Genomic DNA, 25,347 nt, shown 5'->3' on the forward strand with positions numbered 1-25,347 from the left:
TTCAGGGTTCACCCCTATTGTAGCACGTATCAGTACTTCATTTGTTTTTATGGTTGAGCAATATTTGGTTGTTTGGATGTTCCACCTCTTATTTGCTCATCAGTGAGTATTTAGATGGTGTCCACTTTCTGACTACTGTGAATACTGTTGCTATGACCACTCACATGCAAGTCTTTGTATAGACATCTATTTTCATTTCTCTTAAAGTACATACTTACGAGTGAATTGCTGGTTCATATGGTAACTCTGTATTCAACCTTTTGAGGAACTTCCAGACTGTTTTCCAAAGCAGAGGCACCGTTTGACATTGCTACCAACAGATTGGGAGAGTTCCAGTCTCTCCACATCCTCTCCAGAGCTTCTTATTATCTGTGTTTTTTCTTGTAGCCGTCCTAATGGATGTGAAACAGTAGTTTTGATTGTGGTTTTGATTTCTCTTTTGCTGAGGGCTGAGGGTGTTGGACATCTTTTCACACACTTATTGGACCTTGGTGTAATTCTTTGGAGAAATGTCTATTCAGGGCCCTTGCCATTTTTAAATTGGATTGTCTTTTTGTTATTGAGTTGTAAGAGCCCCTTACGTATTGTACATACAATTTCCTTATTAGATATATGATTTGCAAATATTTCTCTTATTTCATGGATTACCTTTTCACTTTCTTGATAGTGACCTTTGGAGAACACTATTTTTAATTTAGGTAAAGTCCAGCTCATCAAGCTTTTTCTATTTTGCTGAAACTTTTGGTATCGTAGTTAAGAAAACACTGCCTATTTCAAGGTCATGAAAATGTACACCTTTTTTTTCCTCAGAGTTTAACAGTTTTAGCTCTTATATTTAAGTCACTCATCTATTTTGAGTTAATTTTCTTCTATGGTATGGGGTAGGGGCCCACTTTATTCTTTGGCATGTGGATACCCTGTTGTGTCAGGACCATTTGTTCTAAAGACTGTCCTTTCCTCCATTGAACTATCTTGGCACTTGTGACAAAAATCAGTTTACTAAATGTAAGAGTTTATTCCTGGACTTTGAATTTTATTCCATTGATCTACTTGTCTACCTTTAGGCTGGGTTACTATTGCTGATTGTTCTGATTATTGTTGCTTTGTAGTAAGTTTTAAAATCAGTAACTGTGAGTCTTCCAACTTTGTCATTTTCAAGAATTTTTTGTAGTTTTTTTTAGGTTCCTTGAATTTCCATATACATTTTCGGATCAGCTTGTTAGTTTCTGCAAAGCAGACAGCTGGAATTTTGATAGATTTATTTCCTAAGTAGCTGTAGTATTGTCACTAGGAAAAGAAACATTTATTTAGAGTAATTTCCTGGTTTTCTCTCTTCTTTTGAAAGACCTCTGAGATTCTCTTTTCTCAAGCTGCTTCAAGATTATTCCAATACTATTATCACTAACTTCTTTTTTGTGTGTGTGAAACTCTTCCTGACTAATTAAGTAGAGTTCTTTCCCCTTAATCACTAAGATGCACACCAAGAAAATAAGTTTTGCTTGCCTAATTTGTGCTTACTAAATAATAGTTTTTCTCTTAGATTGACTTCTTAGATAAAAGAGTGAGAGACCTTGTAGTAGGAGACCTAACAGTAGGGGTCTGTGCAGTAGAAAAGCTGATAGAACTCTTGAGCGAAATAACTAAATGCCTAAAGTTCCGGAGATGTAATTTCCCATCTTATTAAAATGAAATCAAGGAAATTCATTACCTACAATTACTTATTGCTTTAGTCATAGTTTTATTTCTAAATAATTTACTTTCAGGGTAATCTTTAAAGGTAAGTCATCTACAAAACATAGTAATCACAATATGGCAGACACGTGCTTACTTTGAGTTAAATAGGATGAAAAAAAATTTTTTTTAGAAATTAACTTAGAATCAAGAGAATGTCTGAAACACCAAAGCACTCAGTAAATATTGGTTGAATAAAGGAAGGACTGGAAGGCAGCTCCTACATGAATCACTGCTTTTAAAGCCCAGGTCCCTACCTTAGGGATGATTCTAGATAATCCCTCAATTCAAAAGGATAAATCCTGCTTTCAGGGTAGATTGTTTTTCAGTGTTTCCAATTTTCTCAAAGGATAACCTGAGAGTTTCACATTTTTGCAGCGTTTATGTCATGGTTGGTGCCGATGTACCGTTTTCTTCTTGTTTACGAGAAGTTGAAAATCCACAGAATCAATTGAGATGCAGTCAAGAAATGGAACCTGTGATAACATGTGATAAAAAGTTTCGTACTCAGTTTTACATTGATTGGTGCAAAATCTCATTGGTGAGTTTTTATTTTGTTTTTGCAAATGTAATTGGAAGTGATGGGGCTGGAGTTAACATTTGACTAAAAGCTGAATTGCTTTTAGGAACAAATCCTGGGTTTACTTTGTTAACGCAATTGACTTCCCTTGGCTTTAAGAATTTGGCACGCTTGTTGACAGTGCATCCATTTAGGAAAGTGTTATCTCCACTTTTGTCCTCAGTCAACCCTTGATTAGTTTTGGGGGCTGCATTAGTTTGGCAGGTGGTCCAAATGACCCCTCCTGGATATCCAGGTGGTTTTTAAGCCAGGATAGAGTATGGAGTCCGTGTGACATATGAAGAAAGTCTCAAATATGTTGCCATTACCCACCTTGGAAGGAGAGACTGGGGTACCATAATACATCTGAAAATAAGCAAGTGTGCTATGAGTTTCTGTCCTAAAAATGCAAATTGTAGGGCAAGTTCAAGGAATAACAAAAAACTCCAAGTGAACAAAATTAGAATCTTACCCACAGCCCCATAAATATTAAATATCTCTTTCTAAATTACTTTTTAACTAGGATGCTAAAAAACTTAAGAAAATGTAGGTAAGGTTTCATATATACTTGATATATATATAATATTTCATATAAAATTTATATTATTTTTTGATTTTGCTTTCTGGAAGATTGGTAAGTTGTTTTACTTCTTCAGTGACCTTTAGATTTAACTTCTGTCAACTCTTGATGATTGGTGGTGAGTGAATTAGATCTAAGTTTAAAGTTGACATTTAAACAAAGTTATTGACACATAAACACAACTGTCACTTCATGGCTTGGAGAACCAACTGCAGGCAACTTTCCCAGATCTCCCAGGACAGGATAACATAGTATTCATCTTATAACACATGTACCTGTGGCCCTTGGCCCTAGACTCCTTTTTTGATGTGACTGTGTCTTAGGAAAATAATTTTCTTTCTTTGTCTTCTTAAATCAAGACAAATATTGAGCTGCTGTGGTTTACATGTATTATAGATAAATGCTGAGTTTGCAAAACTTACTCTTCCCATCATCGTCCTAATCATAACAAGGATGCCAAAGACTGAGTGACTGTAGTTGTAACTTGAGTAGGTACCTGTAACAGGAGTCAGCAGACAGCCGGCCCTAACAACACCATATTACTTGTGTTCGTGCTGTAAATTGTTTATGTTTAGGAATATGACCTAATTTCTGAAGTTTTAAAAATGACTTATGTTTTGAAGCTTTTAGTTTCTATGGTGAGATTTTATAAATGGGAAGAGTACTGGGGTTCTCATTTTTTATTTTACATGTATTTATTTATGTGTCAAATCTTACCACAGAAGATATCAGGAGGCGTAACTGAAATAGTGAAGCAATAAACATAATAAATAAAGTAGAAAAGAAATGGATGATCAGGACCTGAATTTTATTTAAAAAATAAGCCTAAGGTCCAGTTTGACAATAAGCTTCCTGTGTCCAGGATTAAAAGAGTTACTTAGTTCTCCTTCTTAAAAGAGTCAGAGCATTGATTCCTTCGCAGAAAATGAAGGTTCACTGGCACTGTACTCTTGACAAAATTTTTCAAGTGGGTATTTTTTGAAAGGATACTGAGAAATGCCATGAATCATTCTCCCCAACATATTTTGGGGGGAGGGTGTTCTGGGGGCAAATGTAGTGACAAATTTCACATGGACATTTTTACAGTGTCCTTCAATAAAAACCGCAACATAATTAAGTACAACTCAGTAAAACAGTTCAGTGAATGTGGAGGTAAATTAATCCAGTGCCAATGTGCATTTTTTAAATTCTGGGTTAGAATTTAATGAAACTATAGTATTGGCTGAGTTATGTGTTCCTTGGGCTGTCCTTCCCCCACATCACTTCTGTCAGCTCAACAGCAGAAAGAAAGATCAAGTTTGTAATCATTTAGAAATTGTCTCTCATTTTATTTTTCTTTCGTCTTTCACTAAACTTAGAAACCATACCCGTACACCTGGTTGTCTGCCAGTTCATGGCTTGTTAGCATCTTTTCTAGAAGTTTACCGGAGGAAACAAGAAATGCACACGGTAGAATTAAGGGCTTCTGTTTTGAAGGAAGGAAACTGGAAAGAACAGCCACATACACACATACACACACATTATGTGTGGATTCATGTACATATATATCTGTCTGTTGTGGAAAGGGCCCAGAAAGTGGGCCAACCCAAGCCCTTTAATGTTACTTTTGTTCATTACTTCTTCCTAGCTCCCATTAACAATGGCAAGTTCAAGATGATAATGCAGTTGGAAAAGAGGGCTTTTTAGAAATGTGTCAAAGAAAGTTTTGATATATCTGGGTCTTCCACTCTCGTAATGTTTATAGTTATTAATTCAATGTGTAATTGTCTTCTTTTATATCAGGTCGATAAAACAAAGCAAGTGTCCACCTATCAGGAAGTCATTCGAGGAGAGGGGATCTTACCTGATGGTGGAGAGTACAAACCCCCTTCTGATTCTTTGAAAAGCAGAGACTATTACACGGATTTCCTAATTACACTGGCTGTGCCCTCGGCGGTAGCACTGGTCCTTTTTCTAATACTTGCTTATATCATGTGCTGCCGACGGGAAGGAGTGTGAGTACTTTAAAACACTAATAAAAAATTATTGAGCCTACTGGATAACAACATATAAGATTCCATTAAAAGCCAAGTTTCATTTGGTTCATAAAACACTTTATAAATTAATTGAAATTGTGTTCAAGTCAAACTCTAGTACTTTATTCTTTTAAAATGAATTAAAATAGTTTTGAGTCTAGTAAATCAAATTAGGGGATTTAATGACCTTATTCAACAATTATTAGGGCTAGATATAAATTCATGCTGGCAAAACAGTCCCAAGAATAACTGAGGTTAGCTCTTTTGGTTATATAAGCCATTTTGTGCAGAGACTATGGAGTCTATAGACATCGTAATCGCACTTTAAGTAGATAAATTGTCTTAGTTTGATCAGAAGTGATGGTCAGAATTCTCCTTGAAATCCTTGTCAAACGGGTGACATAATCTAAATGTTTAAAAGATACGTATATATACATATAAACCTAGGAGTAAATTAGTGAAAAAAAGAGCATAATTGGAGGAAGGAGAGTTCACTTCATGATTAGATAGCACTTTCAGGACATCTGTGTCAATTAAAATAATCTCCCCAAATTATCTGGAAGTCAGGGCAACAAAGTGAAAGGCTAAAAAATTAATAAAGCAGCACGTAACAGATTCTTCCATTTTTTACATGTAGCCTGATTTCATTATGTCATAGAATTTATTTCCAAGAGCTTGATGCTTAATCTCCATTTTTTTCCATTTTTCTGTGTGTTTCTCATCAGTATTCCATCTCTGTATGTGTACTCATCCAAATAATGTCATAAACCTGGTGGCAAATGCTGCCTGGTTGCATTTAATGGTAACAATGTCAGCATTTCCACATCATGCAAGATCCCATGAGCATATAGTCTTAATGTTCCAAATATCAATGCTATTATTTAATTCATAAATTTTGTTTTGTTTCTAGGGAAAAGAGAAACATGCAAACACCAGAGTAAGTGTCTTCTTTCCTGTTATTTTCTTTATCATGTTTTTTCACTTCTCAGTTGCTCCTCGTGCTGCATAGATGTGTGTCATGCTTTGATTTTGTCATTCGTCATCTTTCATAGTTTATTTCATAAATGTGAACGCTGCTTTCTAAATAGAGATATTGAGGATGGGTAGAGACTAAACATAAAAAGGGTTTGAAAACTAAGATTATGTAGATAAAAATTAAACCTAAAACTTCAGATTCAGAATATTAACTTGCCATTTATATGATGTGATTTCCCAATCTGCATTTCTATAAACCAGAGAACAGATGAAAAGACCTTTCATACACGTTTTCCTGAATCTACAGTAATAATCTACCATAAAATGAAACTTCTGTGAGTATTGATAAATGCCCCATCAGAAGAACTATATAAAAGCTATGGTAGTTTAATCTTAATCCTAGACATTAAATAGCGTACTAGTTTGTTACTTAGGGCTATAATATTAACACAATGCTTTATAGCTTAGTTTTATGCAAGACACGTTTATTTTAAAAATTGGTTTACATTGTTCAGTTTTTGCTGTGTTAAAAGCATGTGAAATGTATCCCTTTCAGAGATAACCTTTAGAATACCCAAAGTGCAATAATATCTTACTTTAAAAAGAAAAAAAAAATTCATAATGTTTTCAAATTTGATGACCCATGGGGCTAATATTGGATTTTAAATACGCGTGTGTTTTATTTCTTTTCGATCTAGCATCCAGCTGGTCCATCATAGTGCTATTCAGAAATCTACCAAAGAACTTCGTGACATGTCCAAGAATAGAGAGATAGCATGGCCCCTGTCAACGCTTCCTGTGTTTCACCCCGTAACTGGGGAGATCATACCGCCTCTGCACACGGACAGTTATGAAAGCACGAACATGCCACTGATGGAGACGCAGCAGTAAGTATCCACGTGCTCCTGTCATTATTAATATGCATGAAGATAACCACTTACTTTTCATAAAGACCAGAACTTTTCATTATTGCTTTCATTGTTTGTTTGTTTGTTTACAACTCTTAAGAGAAAATACCAAAAGGACATTGATAGTAGATTCCCAACCCCGTGGTGCTGACCCAAATACAAAGCATTACTTTCAGGAGATGCATCTTTTTTTTCTTCGCTAATTGAAACAAGATGACATTCACCTTAATAGTTAAGAAATTGACACTGCTGATAAACTAATGTGTGCTCAAAGAAGAGCTAATTGTGAAAAGAAATGCATATCCTGAAGCATTACACATTGATTATTTTTTAGAGCTATAATTAGAATTATTGGGTTCTGTTAACCTATTTGTTGATATTAGTACCACACATCTACTTAATGTAATTTTTTGTGCCTCAGGATAAAAGCTTTTTATGTGATTTTTTGTGATCTGCTTGTATATCAAAATGAATAGTTCTAATTTTGACTCTAAGTACAATTTATTAGTGCCCACCTTTGTAATGCTGGAAGGACTGTGATCAGAAAGCCTGGAAGAAGTCTTTTGTAAGGGGTACCTATGGGGGTTGGGGGAAGGGGTTGAGGAAATTGCCCATATTATATACCTAGAAGCTCAGTTTCAATATAAGGGAATTGTAGGTAAAATTGCCATTTATTTTTAAGAATGTGAATCTTTTTCCCCCTTATTTTAACCATATGTTAAAATGGGCTAATTTCAGTTTCCCAGTGAAGTCACAGGTAGATTTTGAGATTCTCCTCTTTCTCATTTTACTTTTATGAATATGATGGATACAGAGAAAAATCTACCCCTCCTCACCCCATAAACTTTAGGGTATGGTATAAGGTAACCTCTTACTGATTAAAGACTTCTCTGGGAACCATAGTGGATGCAAACATTTTCCCACTGCAAATGCTTTTTTGTAACCATGAAAAATGTATGTGGTGATTTGGAGATTAGACAGTAATTAACATGAGTAGTATAGATAGTCAGACTTGATAAATTTATCCAAAATACTTCAGAAATCTAAAAGTATTGTATTTTCCTAAACTTCTCTAGCATCTACTTATTGTTGAGTGGCTAAGGTGTGTGTTTGCGTGTGAATGTATGTGTAAGTAATTGATTGAAGCCTGAATGACAGTGGAGAAATTTGCACACATTATCATTTTGAGTTTTCGAAACGTTAATATTCTATCAGGGATGTGAATATTAAAGCCTCACAAAATTTAGTTGTACTGAATGGAAGGGATAGATTTCTAGGTTCTTTGATGGCTGATGGGTCATCCTAAAACCCACTTTACCAGGATTAGATACTGATGAAAAAAATTAGTAAAATTTTAAGAATACTTTAATAGCTCACAATTTAGCAATTTCTCCTGCTTTTTAAAATTTTTTTAAAAAAATTCTTTTCAGTACTATGGAATTCATTGTTTATGCACCACACCCTGTGCTTCATGCAATACATGCCCTCCTGCTTTTTTTTTTTAGATGAAAATTTGAACAGCCTTATCATTTATTTCTAAATGGAAAGAACTTTTAAATTCTTTTAGGTTTCCATTCCGTATTGTCTGTATCCAAGAGTACTAGTGAAATGTGGGTATATAGTCCTCAAATGTTGATATATAGTCTCCAAAATGAAATGGTCAAATACACTTGAGAAACAGTTTTTTTTTGTTTGTTTGCTTATTTGTTTGTTTTTAAACAGTTCTCAGAGGCCTTAAGTGTTTCTCTGCTTCATGAATCCATGGAAAAAGTCCAGAAGAGGTAGCTCTTCATAACAATGCTGTCAAATTTTGCAATAGAGAAATACTCATTATAATGAGTAGGGGGAACTTAAATATGTTTGTAAATCAGTAAAACTCTGTCGCTGGTGAAGTTTAAGGGAAAGAAAAAGGCTGTATCATTTAGATAAGCTTTCTAACTATATATGTTGAGAATGAAAGTCGCTCCTTAAAAAGTATATTGATTCTCTGTGGTTAGGGTTTTGCCATGTTTCTATTTGTATACAAACACAACAAATTTTTCTATCTAGTTCACAACCAAATACATCTTCCTGGTCCTCCCGTAACCCCATCAACTCTCGTTATGTTGATGACATCTCTCTATTTGCAAATGCAATAGGTTATTCTATTGAACTTCTGACAGTTTGACCATATATGTATTTTTAAGTCCAGAAAACCTTCACATTATTCAGATTTCTGCTAATGGAAAAACTCCATTAACTAGCACTTCTATATAAATAGGGTAGATAGATAATTGAGGATGTGCACAATGATTATTCTCAGGCACTGCGAGATCATCAAGTACGTCTGACTCATCAGAGGGAAATCAAATTACATTCGGTGTAGTTTCAGTGTTGAGTGTATATTATCTTTCTTTTATTCTTGGAAATGGATAATATGTGCACTGTCTCTATGGTAACTCCTTATAAGCCAGAATATGTGATTAACCTCATTTTCCAACCATGCCAGATAATAGGGAAATTCATTGTATCAGGTTTGTCACAGCTGTCCTTTACACAAATTCAGCTTTTACTCCTTACCTTAAAAGCATGGCCCTCTTTTTAAAGTTATATTTCAGCACCAAGTATACACCTACATACATACACATTTTGGTCATTTGGATTGAATTGAATCCTCCACATTAAAATGAGATATTCTATTTGACAAGGCATTAGAGTACTGATAACCAAGTACGTGCTTGGAGAATGCTGCCTAGTATTTGTTAATTAACCCTTCCCAAAAGGGCATACATTTTATCTTCCCATATTCATGCTAACCTTACTGATTCATAAATGATTTGGCTAGCTACAGGATTTCACGTTTATTCTTCAGACTCAACACCAGAAATATTCAGGCATAAGGACATTGGCTTCCAAGCAAGACTCAAGGACATTTAAAGCTTTCCTTCAGAGCTACGTGGAAATTTGCTCAGGTCTATTAAACAAGTCAGTCTAGGAGGTCTAGAGAACCTTAGAAAAGTGCGATGTAAAGGGAACTCCGTAAAGGGAACTCGTAACAGTTGGATGATGAGGGGCTGCGACCATTATTTGTCAGTTACATAGTAACATTTTCTTCTTGGTACGATACTTCACAGGACTTAGACTGGCACCATACCTTAGACAGTAAAACAGTATTTAATCATTTGCAGATGATAAAATTGATGCATGGATAAGAGACAAAGCTAAATTAGGTCAAAATGGAGATTAGATTGTTTGCCTATCTTGCTATTAAGTCAAAGATAATGTAGTTATTGAACTCAGAAGGATCTCTGATCCAGGTTACAAGCAGTGGATTGAATAGGTTGTGGGAAGGGAAGCTGGAGAGGGACCAGGAGATGGAGCACATGCTCAGAAGGGACAACTTCATTTTGTACAGAATTCCCTCTATATTCCAGATTGCAGAGACAATATAAACAGCCTCTTAAAGTTATCATAGTATAAAAATGTAAGGTCAATTTTGTTTGATCTTTACTAATGTATTTATTAATAACTTTTATTTTGGAATGATTTTCAAGGTTCTGAGAAGTTGCAAAGATAACACAGAGGGTTTCCAGAGATTCCCTCACACACTTTTTTCCCGTTGCACATTTGTCACAACTAAGAAACCAACATTGGTGCTTTACTATTAAGCAAACTTCAGATTTTTGTTTTTAATAATTTGAGATTTCACTAGGTTTTTTTTTTTTTTTTAGATTTTATTTATTTATTTGAGAGAGAGAGAGAGACAGCATGAGTGGGAGGGGCAGAGGAGGATGGAGAGAGAGAGACTCTCAAGCAGACTCCATGTTGAGTGAGTGTGGAGCCTGACTTGGGGCTCGATTCCAGGACCCTGAGATCATGACCTGAGCCAAAACTGAGAGTCAGAGACATAACTGATTGCACCACCTAGGTGCCCTTTGATATTTCACTAGTTTTCCCCTTTATGTTCTTCTGTTCCAGGATTTTTATAGAAGACACAATAATTGGTGTATCTCCTTACTTTCCTCTGGCCTGGGCAGTTTTTAGATGTTCCTTGTTTCCCCATGACCTTGACAGCCTTGAAGGGCACTAACCACATATTCTGTAGAATGTTCCCCATCTCCTAACACAGCCAGGCATTTTGTATCTTTACTTAATCAGTTATCTTTGCAATTCAGTGAGGATATATTACCATTAACAGTAAGAACTTTTCTCTATAGGCTGTCCCCTTATTACCATTCATTGCTAGAGATTACATTATAAAATAATTATTTTGTCTTAATTTATTTTTTATTTTTTTGAGAGAGAGAGAGAGAGAGAGACAGAGAGAGAGAGAGAGAAAGAGAGAGCATGAGCAGGGGCAGAGGAAGAGGGAATGAGAGAATCTTAAGTAGGCTCCATGCCCAGCAGGGCTCCATCTCTCGACCCTGAGAGAGTGACCTGAGTGGAAATCAAGAGTCGGATGCTCAACCAACTGAACCACTCAGATGCCCCATAAATTCTTAAAAATAATTTTGCTTTGCCCAAAGAATCACTGTTGTGATTAAGGGTTATGTTTTATGCCAAAGATTTAACTTAAAATATATTCTTACAGATTGACTGATGTACCTTGGAAACAAACCTTTGTAATGATTTAAATGAAGAAAATCAAATTTCAAGTCATAGAATTCTAGGTCCTAAAAGGTAGGTTGAGAGAGAGAGTCTAGCCTGGTTGTTTCCAAACCAAGTTGCAGAGCACACTCACTCTCAGAGCCCTTATGACGCAGATCCCAGGGCCCTAATTCTGTGGGTTTGGAATCTGGTGGACCTGTGAGTCAGGTGGAGCAGGAAAAAGTGCTGAGAAATTCCTGAACAAAATACTTAAAGGAGCTGGGTTTGAGGATTTGGGAAAGCCAGTGTGGTGGTTTCTTGGGGGGTGGTGGTGGGGAAGGGATGGTTATTCACACTCCTCTAACTGGAGTTTTAAAATGGGAACAGTGTCTCTGGATTCCTCCCTAAGAGGTATGTATAAAAGAAAAGTGTGAAAGGGGGTGGTCCGGGTGCTTGACCTAGACTGTGGGGACTGTTGGTGGGTTTATACTTACCGACGTCAAGACTTTTCGCTCCTCCTTCAGCTGTCTGAGGAAAATGGTGTTAAAGAAGTGAGAGAGGAGTACTGATTGGTATTGAATGCTAAGCCTCAAAAAATGAAAAACCATTGGGAAATTGTAATTTTGCTCTTTTATGGGAGGCATTGGCTGGAGGATTTCAGATTTTCAATTTTCTAAAAAAGAATTAATTCTAAAATTCGTGATGTATTATGTGTTTTTTTTAGGGAGTAGATCTGCTTTCTTATCACTCTTTTCTCATACCAACATCCATATCAGTTGATTTTTCTTTAGTGGGAGACATCTTCATAGAAGATTTTATGCAATGAATAATAGGGAAAAGTGCCCAAACATTTTTTAGGATGATTTTAATTGTCTATATGAAAATTTTCCTTATTCATTGTTCTAAACATGATACCTAATCCAGAGTAATTGGGTCTCCCTCAAAACAGGAGGTAGGTTGTGCTTAATCTTTTATAAATTAACGAATGTAAAACTAGAATCAAGTCTTCTAATTAAAGATATAGCAACAAATCATTTTAGCTGTTGTCTAAAGTATTTTTCCATTTGTCTTCCCCTTGTAATAATGAAAACTATGATAAATTTTCATAAATAAAAAATTAGATTTCAATGAAAGTTAGTATCAGTTAAAGAGAATGTTTTTGGGGAGGGGACCAAGATAATGGTTTTCTGTTGACAAGAAGTGTCAAGCAGTCAAGGATATTTCAGAGCCATTGATTTTTTTTTTTTTCCATTTAATTCAGCAATGGATGCAATATCTCTTTGATGGCTTTTGGTTCTATAGGTTTGTACAGCTTCAGTTTAAAGCCATGGTAGACTTGCTTTGGGCTTTATACAAGTAGGAGACAATAGCTGAAAGAAATAAGTGAATTATCTCCTTTCTCATTTATGTTCTATGTATGCTCTACACTGATTTCAGTGAAAATTAGGTTTTGAAATTAAAAATTATAGTGACATTTTCCAATTTCTCTGTGTCCTTCCTCCCTTAATCCAAATAATGGATGGTTCTTTACTAAAAGTAGGTAAGGGGTTAAAATTTGCATTTTGTTAGAAAAAATATTATAGAGAATTCAAGGATTAGGCAACATCAATTGTGCTGAAATAATTGGGAAATTCCAAAAATATACTACTCTTGTTAAATTTATTCCTTATTGTGAAGTGACTTCACACTAATTCAAAAGAGAAGTGTTTTATATTATGCATAGCCAAACTAATGTCATTTATTTTCAACTCTGGCACAGATTCTGTGGCTTAATGCAAATCACTTAACCTTTCTCTGCTTTTGAGTCTTCCAGCAAGTTAGAATCTAATGTGTTGATAATCATCCACCTAACTCATAGAATTACTCTACAGGAGATCCAAGAATGTCAAATTACCATAAAATGGTTGTACAAATAATAAATAATTGTGTCCTCCCCCCGAATCACTTATTTATTAATTTGTACATTATTACCTTTGCTTCCTTAAAAAATAAGTTTGTGCAATGGCTAATTTACATAATTGTCTATTTAAATGCATGTAATTAATGGTAGTACAATTAGAAAATAATTAATGCTAATAATTTAGAGAACTCCAGTTTTCTTAAATCTCTTTTTCTGTGTAATGTGGTTTACACATAATAATCTTTCCATTAGTCCATTAATAACATAATCATTCTAAATAGTTGTATGACTTTATAGAGGTCCTTACATTGAAGGATTAGTGTACCTCCATTTGAAGTCAGCCCCACTCTCCTGTGTAATTGCCTTCAGCGGTGTGTTTTCATTGAAGGTGGAAATGCTTCTTACTGTCCAGTCTGCTTGACTGCAACAGGGTCACTCCTAGGAATTGGGAGTCTCCAGTGTCTCAGAAGCAGTGCTCTCATGAGGTACCTCCCTTCAATTTTTCAGTGGAATTCACACTTCAGGTATGTCTATCATGGACATTTGAACCCTCTCACATGCACAGGCTCACCTGCACTTGGTTCTGAAAACAGAACCAAGTCTGCCCACCCTGGAGATGATGGGGATGTTGCTACTCCACACATTTCTTGTCGAGCCCCTAAAAAGATAAGAAAAACAAAACCCTTTTAGGCTCCCATAAGATTAAAGTCATACTGACTCGCACATACTGAACACATAGAAGCACTTTCATAGAACTCATCCATATTGCGGTTGAAGTTGCAAATAGTGCACGTACATCGTTCAAATAAACAGTTGGGACATGCACTGCAGGTAATTTTAAATTCCTAGACCCAAGTCATACCATTGCTTTCTCACAGATCTCCAGATTTCTTGCTACCTTCTGTGTGGCACTTTCTCAACCAACACTTTCTCCTCAAACCTCGCCAAGTCCATTCCTGCTTAGACAGTTTAGTGGTGTAGTGGAGAGAAAGAAAATCAGGGGCTAAAGAAGAAATGACAGGGTGGAGATTGATCAGTGGTTTTCAAACTGTGTTCTACAGAAGGGTAAGTTGGGCTGGCCAATGGGAGTGAGGGGGCTTCCAACTACTGGCCAAATACTGATTTTGAATTTGGGGTGTCCTTGATTTGGGGCTATTGAAAGGCTTTCCTTGTCATCTTCAGTATTTTTGTTTTGTCAAAATGTATCAGTTTAACCCATTAACCGGCTATGTAGAGCTAGAGGTGATGGCAAATGAATGTGTGTGTGTGTGTGTGTGTGTGTGTGTGTGTGTCTGTGTGTGCTATGTGCTTTAATAGCCTCTTAATATAGAACAGATAGGCTCACATTAGTTGTACCTGAGAAGTTAAAACAAAAACCCCCCTCCCAAATGCCCATGAAATTGTTTTTTGACTTCTGTATTAAAGATGTTTGTTTTCCCATCTTTAAATCTAAAACTTATTTCTTCTGTGGTTTATAAAATAATCTTTTTACCTCCATAATCAAAACCAGTATAAATACATCATGTGAAGTACTGAAAGAATAAACAGGAAAATAAAACACTCCATAATTTCACACAAGGATAAGTAGGATTGATAGGTAATAGCAAACAAGAATGTAATTATTGGGGTGAATTATTAAGTAACTTCCTCAAATTGAATTAGAATTGATTTTGCTATTTCCTTAATAATATATTTAAAATAGAGCTGAAAGTCTAAAAAAATTACTCAGAGTCATTAACATTTCCATAGATTAATTTAAGAGTTTAAATAGTATTTAGCAATATAGCCTTCCACTTTAGATTGTTATATTTTGAACCTAATATTTGCCTGGCTGAAATGATTCAGATCAGTGGTTTTCAAACTCTGCTTTTTGGAGGTTTCTTAGAAATGCCTTAGGGGCCAGCATGTAGGGCAAAAGAATCAAAGCAGGCGGGATTCCGGCTCCCTTGTTTCAACCCAGGCAACCTTACATTTATCTCTTTTGTACATCAAGAGTTCTGCTTAGGATTTCAATTAAAAGGAATTCCACTGCTGAAGAGAAACAAACAAACAAAAAAATCTGAAAACTGCTGGCTTGGATCTAGCCCTACTCTGTAGCAAAGGGCTGACTCCTAGTACAGAATCTAAACTGTACTTTTTTGCAAATGAATTTTAATACTAAAATTTGAAACTAAATGAGTATGAACATTAATAAATGTATGTATTTTATGTGAATCTTTCTAACTATCTGCAGTTGTGCACGTGTTCATTCAAAATCTATTTATTGCATGCTTACTGTTGGGGAGACTGAACAAAATAGGGGGTTCTTACTGGTAAGGCACTTTGGGGCCAAGAAACATGATGTGATGAGAAATACAACAGCTATCTGCATGTGTATGAAACCATACTATATGGTAACCTAGTAGGGAGGCAGTGCTTTGAGGGTGAGGAGGCTAGAACAAGTGGTACTTGAGTTATTTTTTAATTAAAACAAATAATAAGTTAAAACTTTTTAATTAACATTCCTTGTGGGATAGTTTTAAGTTACAATAGTAACTCGTGTTTATTGTAACAAACTTTAAGTTGAGTTTGCAAGCACAAATGGGAGCAGTTGGGTACAAGAGATAGTCATGGCCATGATGCCAGTGGTTCTATTTCAGGCAGTCAGGGTTGGGGGAGCTCCATGTAGGGACTAGATATACTGATGGTCTTTTGAGCCAGGCTTAATTTGCATAAGGAAGTAATGAAATGTGTGTTGCTTGAATGACATAATCGGAGTTGTGTCTTAGAAGATTATCAGAGAACAATGTGCACAGCTGATCATAAGGGAGCAAGAATGGGACTAAGGAAAAAATTCAGTTCAGTTGCAAAATTCCAAGTAAGAAAGGGTGATGACTTCAACTAACACAGATGGGAAGAAGAGGACAGATACAAAGAGAGACTGTGGAGCATCGTCCAGAGATCCCAAGATTGGGATGTAGGAAGGGAAGGAGGGGAGGGTCAATGAGGACTTCTGCATCTTCACTAGTACAGTTTGGGTGGATGGCCAGTGTCATTGCCTGGGCAGGGATAGAAGAGCATAGTTTTGGCATAATGAATGAAGATGGTATGTATGTGTTCGGGGAGAGGGTGTGAGTGTGTTTATATGTTCTAGACCTGGATCTGAAAGTGTACGTGTTCTAAGTGCAAACCCTGGTGTCCCTGGGTTCACATCTTTATCTGCCACTTCTCAGCTATGTAGCCTCGGACCTCTAAGCCTGTTTGTAAGTTGGGAAAAATAACACCTACCTCATAGGGTTGTTGTGAGGTAGAGCATAGTGTTCAGTAGGAGCTTTCTGAATGTTATCAAATATTATTTATCTTCCTCAGACCTTAGGTTTCTCATGCATGAACTCATGGTGGTAGGCTGGGTTAGATGATTTCTGGGATCTTAGCTATAAAATTTTTCATTCTAGTAGGTCTGCTGCTGTCTGTTTGTATGTGTATAAACAAATACCATTTTACTCAAAAATGTCAATCATTTCTAGGAACTTGCCACATCAGACTCAGATTCCCCAACAGCAGACTACAGGTAAGTACTAAAAGTAGTAAGTTGATATTAATGTATGAAGCTAACAGATTAAGAGACTATTACAGTACCACATAATTTATGCATTGACTAAGGCAAAACAGTTGTGTCATTCCTTAATCAGAGTTAGAACCTCAGAATAATAGCTTAGATTATTGCATAGATTGTCATCAGAGTGATAAACACAGGGTAAATGATCTTAGAGCAAAAGCATCCATGGAGGTCCTGTCTAATTAAGGAAGACTGAATAAAATTCCCTTCCTTCAGCGAAGCTCCCTATTCTTCCCCTTGGTATGAAAGATTCTTAGCTTGGATGCATCCAGGATTTGTCTCAGTAAGTGAGCAGCTTGAAACTGACTCTTACAAAAGGAAACCATTGTGACTAATCACTGAGGCTTCAGGGGGATAAATGAGAAATGGTTGGCCTGGTTTTAATGCCACTTTAAAAAGCTGTTATAACATGACCGGTGACAACAAGATGGCAGACGATTCTCCCTTGACTATTCTATTTCCCTAAGAATTGCTTTCTTTAAGTTTATTTCTTTCAAGTGTCCCTAAAAAATTTCCACAGCCAATTATTTCATTCATCTATGTACAAAGTAGATAACTTATTCATGATTGTCTTCTAATTAGTGGTTGATTCCTAGTTCTAATTGCCAGGCAACCGGTAATGCCTTTTGTGGCTCTCTTGGAAAAGCAAGAGAAGTTTTAAAAATGTAATTTGGATGTGGAATTCTGAGTGTGAATAGTGGTATTGTAGTAGGGAAGCTATTAAGTAAGTCTCTTAAAAACTTTAGGCATATATAGAAATTTATTGGGTGTTTTCATTCAAAAATTATTTTCTCTATTACTGCTTTCGGGAATTTAAGGAGATTTTCGTTTGACAACTTTTCAAAGATTTGAGGCAAGTATAATAAAATTGTTCTTCAGATTTTAATTACGAGATAATGTTTATCAGAATTTTCCCCTACAGTTTTGATCACTTGTTTTAATTAAATGCTAACATGTTTCAACAAGGGTGTTCAATATATTGATGTCGTGTGATGCTACTGTGTAAGCATTCAGGAGATTGATGAAGGAACAAACTTAGTTATAAAATATCTGTTACCTAAAGAGCAAAGACAAAAAACAAGTCCCTATTAGCACTAATTGCCTGTTTTTTTTTTTTTTTAAGAAGAAAACATTTAAAGGAATATTTCTACATTTCCTTCACTAAATTCATAAACTTCTAACTCTTCTAAGATGCCTTTCCTCTGATTCTTAATTATTTCATGCAAGGCGTGAGTAGAAGGGAGACAGTTTCTAGTAAAACAGTAAATAATTTATTTGTGTGTTTAAAAAATCCAGATTTTACTTATTGGCCCTTAGAGGAAATAAGGGAGCCTGAGTGGATGATATTAGAGAGACATATTTGATAGCGGTATAGATTTTCAGCAAGTAGACTTGTTAATGTGCTAGTTTTTAGTAATAGGCAGCATTTATAACTACAAGGACAGTTTATGCTTGAGCAAATGGGGTAAGAGCCAAAGAATTTCCCTGGGGGATTTTTAGGTTGTTCCACCCAATTTTTTAGATTATTTTTCTGAAACAGATTTTGGGGAGCGGGCGTTTTTCTTGAGTCAAGGAAGCTTTGATCTCCTTTTTAGTTAATGCGATAGCCTATTACCTCCTTGTTTTCTTATATTTTTCTGTAATTTAGAGCACATTATTGACTAAAGTGCACTATCTCTTCTTGGTTGTTTTCTTCTTGTCATTGTTGTTTTTGATGAGTCCCCGAAGTATCTAAGTGCTAAAGGGAGAGAGACCACCCTAGCATTTTTTTGTTATTATGATAGATTGTTGTGTTTCTGTCTCTGTTAAACGTATAACCAAGTAGAGTTTTGCTTCCCAGAGAGAAGAGCTGAATGGGCAGGTTACATTCCTTATTCCCATTCTGTTTGTTTGAATGAAAAAATAATTTTTTTTTTCAGTTTTCAAGTTATTCTGCTCTGTATGCACATCCATGGACTTAGTGCTTTATGTATTTTCCTGGGTACAACAGCTTTTCCTGGTCATCCCAGTACCACAAAGAGGCACCCACATTTGAAATCATAATTTGCTCTTTCCAAGTACCTCAAAGCACTATGCGAGGTCACAGTTTTCTTTATGAAGACAATTTAAACACAGGGTTTGTCTCTTGGATACCAAGTAATTTTATTTGTAGCTACTCAAATGGAATTTGCAGGAAGAGTATATTTTGAAGTTTATTTAATTTTTTCTTTTTCTTTTTTCTTTTTTTTTTTTAATGATCATTAAAAGTTTAAGAAATAAACTAGCTGCTGGTGTTGTAATCCTGGACTTAAGCTCTCGCTGGGATAATAGAGCAGTTACAGGCCAACAATAGCACTGCCTTTTGGACGAGGCCCAAGCCATTAGGTTTGATGCCCCTTCAGGTTTTCTCATTTTCTTTGCCCTTCCAGCCCACACGATATTTTCTAAAAAGCCACGATCAAAAGGTACAGTCCTACGTCCTGCAGTCAACCCCATTCTTTTTGTTTACTGTGGGAGGAATTTTCAGACCATACCTTCTGAGAGGTACAAACCATTAATGGCTTTGGCCTAAGAAGGAAAGGACTGATTTAGAATTTTTCTTTCTTTCTTTTTTTTTTTTTTTTTTAAATACAGAAGAAGAATGTCAACATAATTCCTTTAAATTGCATTAAGAAGATAGAAAATTACTCCTTGTCATATTTTGTTTCGCTCAAAGTCTAAAAGTGTCTGCACCCTAACTCATGCACATGTTCGTTCTTCCACACTCCAGGTAAATGGTATCCCTGAAGAAAGGAAACTGACTGAAGCAATGAATTTGTAATCAGCCAGCAAAGCAGTTATATCTCATTTCTTCTCTTTTCCACTAATGCATGAGCTTTTCCGAAATATGGTGTGCATGTCGACAGTATTACGTCTGTAGCAAATAATACAATATAACTTTCATTTTACTAATGTATTTTTTTTGTACTTAAAGCATTTTTGAGCAATTTGTAAAACATTGATGACTTTATATTTGTTACAAATAAAAAGGGACCTTTAAAATAAATATTGTTAATGAAGCTTAATGTTGGGTAAAATTTATTTCAGAAAATATTTGATTGCCTTCTATATAGTAGGAATCTTCTGTTGCTAGGAACAGGTTCATGTGGTCATTCTTTATTCAGTAAGATTTTATTAAGCATATTCTATAAATACAGAACATATCTATGCTCTGGGTTCCAGGTGAGCAACCCATTTAAATAATGCTGGATCCTTATGGCATGTCTCAATATGTTCTTTTATATATTCTTTCCTGGAGTGTTTTAAGGTAGATTTGGTCTTAAGGTAGACTTGGTTATGGATCTGATGATACCCTTGTTTATGAAGGATGGCTGGGCTGCATAATTACCTGGTTCCATGATCAGATACTTGTTTTTATGAGCAAGCCTGGAGCTGTTACTCAAAAAGAGAATAGTTGCCTGCTGTTGGTGACATGAATTAGATTCAAACCCCTGAGCTTACCTGTAATAACACTACTTTCAGGAGTTTCCTCATACCATAGTGGTCTGCTTCATATATCGTGAATACTATTGGTTAAAATGCAGTTATCAGACCAACTCACAGGGCTACTCTTGTAGGCTAGACCAGCTAGAAAACCTCCTACTCTGCTCTGGGCAGATTTCTGTGTTACTAGTTAGTCAAAGGATACACAAATGCTATGTTAATCTGATTCCAAAATCTAAAAGGACTCCCTGTTACCACTGTATGCAACAAGGTGTCTTTCACTTAGGGGTAATAATCACTTAGGGGCATTGGAACCCCTCCCCCTCCAGCCCCAATGCCAAGGACATGATAACGTAACAGAAGGTATAGGAATAAAAATGTAAGATAAATCTTTAGGTTCTTTGATTTCCTCAAGATTTATCTTATGTTTTTATTCCTTCCCAAAACAAACAGAGGGTTGCCACTTGCTATTCTTCAGAACCTAACAGCTTGAGGTTGTAAATATAATAGGTGAGGTTCAAGTCCTAGCAGGAAAGGTTACCATGACTCCAGATGACCTGATTGTGACACAGTGGCAGAGAATTAACAAACTGTTGCTCCTTTCACTGAAATCAAGCAGGATCTGGGAAATCCAAGTAAAAAGGAACAATAATAAGTGATGCACAAATCTAGAGACTAGAGATCAAGTGTTAGGAACTTTATTCATCTCTTCTAGGAAAGAGATCACTGTGAAGGTTGGAAAATGCAGTTGGAGTTAGCACTGGTTTTTGCACTGACCATATTAAGGAATTGAATGGGATAAAGGTTATCAGTCAGCATCTCACAAATTGGCAATTATTGCTTTAATCTCTGCAATTCTCTCTGAAAAATGATCTTGCCTCTGACTTAATATTTTGATGGGGACTAGTGATGTTGAACATTTTTTTCATATGTCTGTCAGTCATTTGTATGTCATCTTTGGAGAAATGTCTGTTCATGTCTTCTGCCCTTTTCTTGACTGGATTATTTGTTTATGTGTTAAGTTTAATAAGTTCTTTATAGATCTTGGATAACAGTTCTTTATCTGAAATATCATTTGCAAGTATCTTCTCCCATTCTGTGGGTTTCCTCTAAGTTTTATTGACTGTTTCCTTTGTTGTGCAGAAGGTTTTTATCTTGATAAAGTCCCAATAGTTCATTTTTGCCTTTGTTTCCTTTGCCTTCGGAAATATGTCTAGCAAAAATTTGCTGCAGCTAAAGTGGAAGAGGTTGCTGTCTGTGTTCTCCTCTAGGATTTTGAAGGATTCCTGTCTCACATTTAGGTCTTTCATCCATTTTAAGTCTATTTTTGTGTATGATGTAAGGAAATGGTCCAGTTTCATTCTTCTACATGTTGCTGGCCAATTTTCCTAACACCATTTGTTGACGAGACTGTCTTTTTTCCTTTGGATGTTCTTTTGTGCCTCATTAAAGAGTAGTTGACCATTGAGTTGAGGGTTCATTTCTGGGATCTCTATTCTATCCCATTGCTCTATGTCTCTGTTTTTGTGCCAGTACCATATTGTCTTGGTGATTATAGCTTTGCAGTAGAGCTTGAAGTCTGGCATTGTGATGCCACCAACTTTGGTTTTCTTTTTCAACATTTGTCTGGCTATTCAGGATCTTTTCTGATTCCATATACATTTTAGGATTATTTATTCCAGCTCAGTGAAAAAAGTTGATCCACGAGCATGGAGTGTTCTTCCATTTTTTTGTCTTCCTCAATTTCTTTCATGAGTGTTCTATAGTTTTCTGAGTATAATCCTTTGCCTCTTTGGTTAGGCTTATTCCTAGGTATTTTATAATTTTGGGTGCAATTATAAATGGGATTGACTCCTTAATTTCTCTTTCTTCTATCTTGTTGTTGGTGTATAGAAATGTATCTGATTTCTGTACATTAATTTTATATCCTCCCTTTGCTGAATTCCTGTAGGAGTTCTAGTAATTTGGGAGTGGAGTCTTTTGGGTTTTCTAAAGAGTTTCATGTCATCTGCAAAGAAAGAATTTTGGAGAGGTGGGGTGAGCTTGGTGGTGGGTATTGTGGAGGGCATGTATTGCATAGAGCACTGGGTGTGGTGTACAAACAATGAATTTTGCAAATTTTAAAAAATTAAAAAAAATTTTTTTTTAAATGAGAGTTTGAGTTCTCTGATGATTTGGATGCCTTTTATTTCTTTTGGTTGGTCTGATTGCTAAGGCTAGTACTTCTAGTTCTCTGTTGAAGAGTAGTGGTCATAGTGGACATCTCTGCCATGTTCCTTACCTTAGGGATAAAGCTCTCAGTTTTTCCCCACTGAGAAGGATATTCATTGTGCACTTTTCATAGATGGCTTTTATGATATTGAGGTATGCTCCCTCTATCCCTACGCTGTGAAGAGTTTTAATCAAGAAAGGATGCTGTACTTTTTCAAATGTTTTTCTGCATCTATTGAGAGGATCATATGGTTCTTGTCCTTTCTTTTATTAATGTAGTGTATCACACCGATTTGCAGGTGTTGAACCACCCTTGCATCCCAGGAATAAATCCCACTTGGTCTTGTTGACTAATTCATTTAATGTACTGTTGGATCCTATTGGCTAGTATCTTGGTGAGAATTTTTGCATCCATGTTCACCAGGGATATTGGTCTGTAATTCTTTTCAGTGGGGTCTTTGTCTGATTTTGGGATCAAGGTAATGCTGGCCTCATAGAAGGAGTCTGCAAGTTTTCCTTGCATTTCTATTTTTTGAAACAGCTTCAGAAAAATAGGCATTAATTCTTCTTTAAATGTTGGGTATGATTCCCCTTGGGAAGCCATCTGGCCTTGGGCTCTTGTTGGGAGATTTTTTATTACTGCTTCAATTTCCTTGCTGGTTATGGATCTGTTCAGGTTTTCTATTTCTTCCTGTTTCAGTTTTGGTAGTTTATATGTTTCTGGGAATGCATCCATTTCTTACAGATGGCCTAATTTGTTGGCATTGAGTTGCTCATATTATGTTCTTATATATTGTTTGTATTTCTTTGGTGTTGGTTGTGATCTCTCCTCTTTCAATCATGATTTTTATTTATCTAAGTCCTTTCTCTTTTCTTTTTGGTAAGTCTGGCCAGGGTTTTATCAATCTTATTAATTCTTTCAAAGAATCAGCTCCTACTTTCCTTGCTCAGTTCTACTGTTCTTTTTGTTTCTAGTTCTTTGATTTCTGCTCTAATCTTTATTAATTCTCTTCTCTTGCTGGGTTTAGGCTTTATTTGCTGTTCTTTCTCCAGCTCCTTTAGGTGTAAATTAAGGTTGTGTAATTGAGACCTTTCTTGTTCCTTGAGGAAGGCTTGTATTGCTATATACTTTCCTCTTCGGACCACTTTTGCTGCATCCCAAAGATTTTGTACATTGATGTTTTCATTTTTGTTTCCATGAATTTTTAAAACTTTTTAAATTTCCTGGTTGAACCCTTCATTCTTTAGTAGCATGCTCTTAAACTTCATGAAATACAATTAAAGTATAGAATATAACTGTAAAAGTGAAAATTAAAAGAAGAATTTTTAAAAGAGTTGATAAAATAAATTGGTTGAGAAAAAAAATTAAATTTGAAAGACTAAAGAACCATTGGGGGAAAAAATCATGAATTCTATGTGCTATTTGTTCCTAGCACTGGAGTTTTGTAGTTCTCATTGATTGGTGAACTTGGTCTTGGCTGGATGTTCTTGCTGATCTTCTCAGGGAGAGGCCTATTGCAATGATTCTCAAGTGTCTTTGCCTGAGGCAGAACTGTACTGCCCTTGCCAGGGGCCAGGCTAAGTAATCTGATTAGGTTTGCTCCAGGTAACTTTTGTTCTCTAAAAGCTTTACGTACAACTTTGGAGGATGAGAATGAAAATGGTGTCCTCCCATCTCTGGCCCAAGAGCCAAAAACTTGGGGCCCACTCCTCAGTGCACTCTCAGGGAAAAGCAGTCAATCATCCCTGCATCCCTGGTCTCCATCAGTATTCCATGCTCATTTGGCCTGTGACTGAGCATTTCTGTCTCAAGCACATGACCCTGCTTTGAGTCTACAAATCCTGTAGGCTGCTGTGGTGCACATATGGACTTCTAAAAGTTCTGATTTTGTACACTGTTGCCCTAACATTTGTTGGTAGCCGCCTAATGGAGGCTCCATCCTCCCATGGTCTATCTTCCCATATATTGCCTTGGATTAATTTCTCTGCACCTCCAACCTTGCAGAAAGTCGTCACTTTTCTATTTGTAGCATTGCAGCTCGTCTTTTCTTAGATCTCTGTTTGAGTTCACAGATGTTCAGAATGATTTGATAGCTATCTAGCAAAATTCCTGGGGCCAGATGAAATTAAGGTCTCCTGCTCCTCTGCCATTTTGGACTCCAACTAGATCATCTCACTTTACATTCAGTTAATAGACTGTAGTTCATCTTGGGTAATTTGCCATGTAGTTTTCATACTGGTGTTTACATTTGTAAAACTGTGGCAGCCTTGGGGATGTGCTGCTTGAATCTTCCTTCAGGGAAGAATTTACCATTCAACTACAAAAAGAATGGTTAACAGCCAGCTGCCAGTTGTTAGCACCTTCAGGATCTGCCATGTCCTTTGAACAGAGGAACACTTTTCCTGGGCAGCCACCCTCTTGCCATGGCTGAGCATGGTGTCAGTACTAGGGCCTAGGACTCCTCTAATGGGAAATCTTTACTCTGGAGCTCCCTGGTAGGTTGGCTGAGAGCCTCAGGTTTGCATTGCAGTTGGATGACCTCCTTGCCTAATCTTGCTTCCTCTCCACTAGCAACCCTTTTAGAGAGCTCAGATCCCCAGCATGGATTGAAGATTTCCCTTCAGTTCAAAATAATAACGAAAGCTGATTAGAGCTCCTTTACAAATATAGAATAGAAGTTTCTGTGTCCTAGAACACATGGTTTTTTTGTTTTTTGTTTTTTGTTTTTTGGTGAAGATTTTATATATATAAGAAGCCAAAATAGGAAAGTGTCAATCTTTAAAGTGTATTTTATTGAATCAAATCTGTTTACTAGTTACCACCTCAGTAACTAATGTATTG

General features: G+C 36.1%; 1 protein-coding gene and 1 long non-coding RNA gene across 6 annotated transcripts in view; one reads left to right on the forward strand and one right to left on the reverse strand.

Annotated features, from left to right (window-relative positions):
• The window catches only part of SGCE (sarcoglycan epsilon), a 66,254-nt gene extending 46,378 nt beyond the window's left edge, over window positions 1-19,876 (forward strand). Inside the window, exons 6-12 of one of the 5 annotated variants that reach the window (XM_059396833.1) lie at window positions 2,110-2,272; window positions 4,653-4,864; window positions 5,796-5,822; window positions 6,559-6,747; window positions 16,741-16,784; window positions 17,651-17,685; window positions 19,582-19,876. In XM_059396833.1, coding sequence (XP_059252816.1) covers window positions 2,110-2,272; window positions 4,653-4,864; window positions 5,796-5,822; window positions 6,559-6,747; window positions 16,741-16,784; window positions 17,651-17,685; window positions 19,582-19,632 — 721 coding nt within the window. In that variant the 3' untranslated portion in view covers window positions 19,633-19,876. Of the gene's footprint in view, window positions 1-2,109; window positions 2,273-4,652; window positions 4,865-5,795; window positions 5,823-6,558; window positions 6,752-16,740; window positions 16,785-17,650; window positions 17,686-19,581 lie in introns of those variants that run through there. The other 4 variants (XM_059396834.1, XM_059396835.1, XM_059396836.1 and 1 more) reach the window with 4 other exon arrangements.
• The window catches only part of LOC132015938 (uncharacterized), a 29,450-nt gene continuing 17,868 nt past the window's right edge, over window positions 13,766-25,347 (reverse strand). Inside the window, exon 4 of the long non-coding RNA XR_009403833.1 lies at window positions 13,766-13,892. This is a non-coding gene — a long non-coding RNA (uncharacterized LOC132015938). The remainder of the gene's footprint in view (window positions 13,893-25,347) is intronic.

Source organism: Mustela nigripes, chromosome 4, assembly GCF_022355385.1.
Source record: "Mustela nigripes isolate SB6536 chromosome 4, MUSNIG.SB6536, whole genome shotgun sequence".
NCBI classification, from domain to species: domain Eukaryota; kingdom Metazoa; phylum Chordata; class Mammalia; order Carnivora; family Mustelidae; genus Mustela; species Mustela nigripes.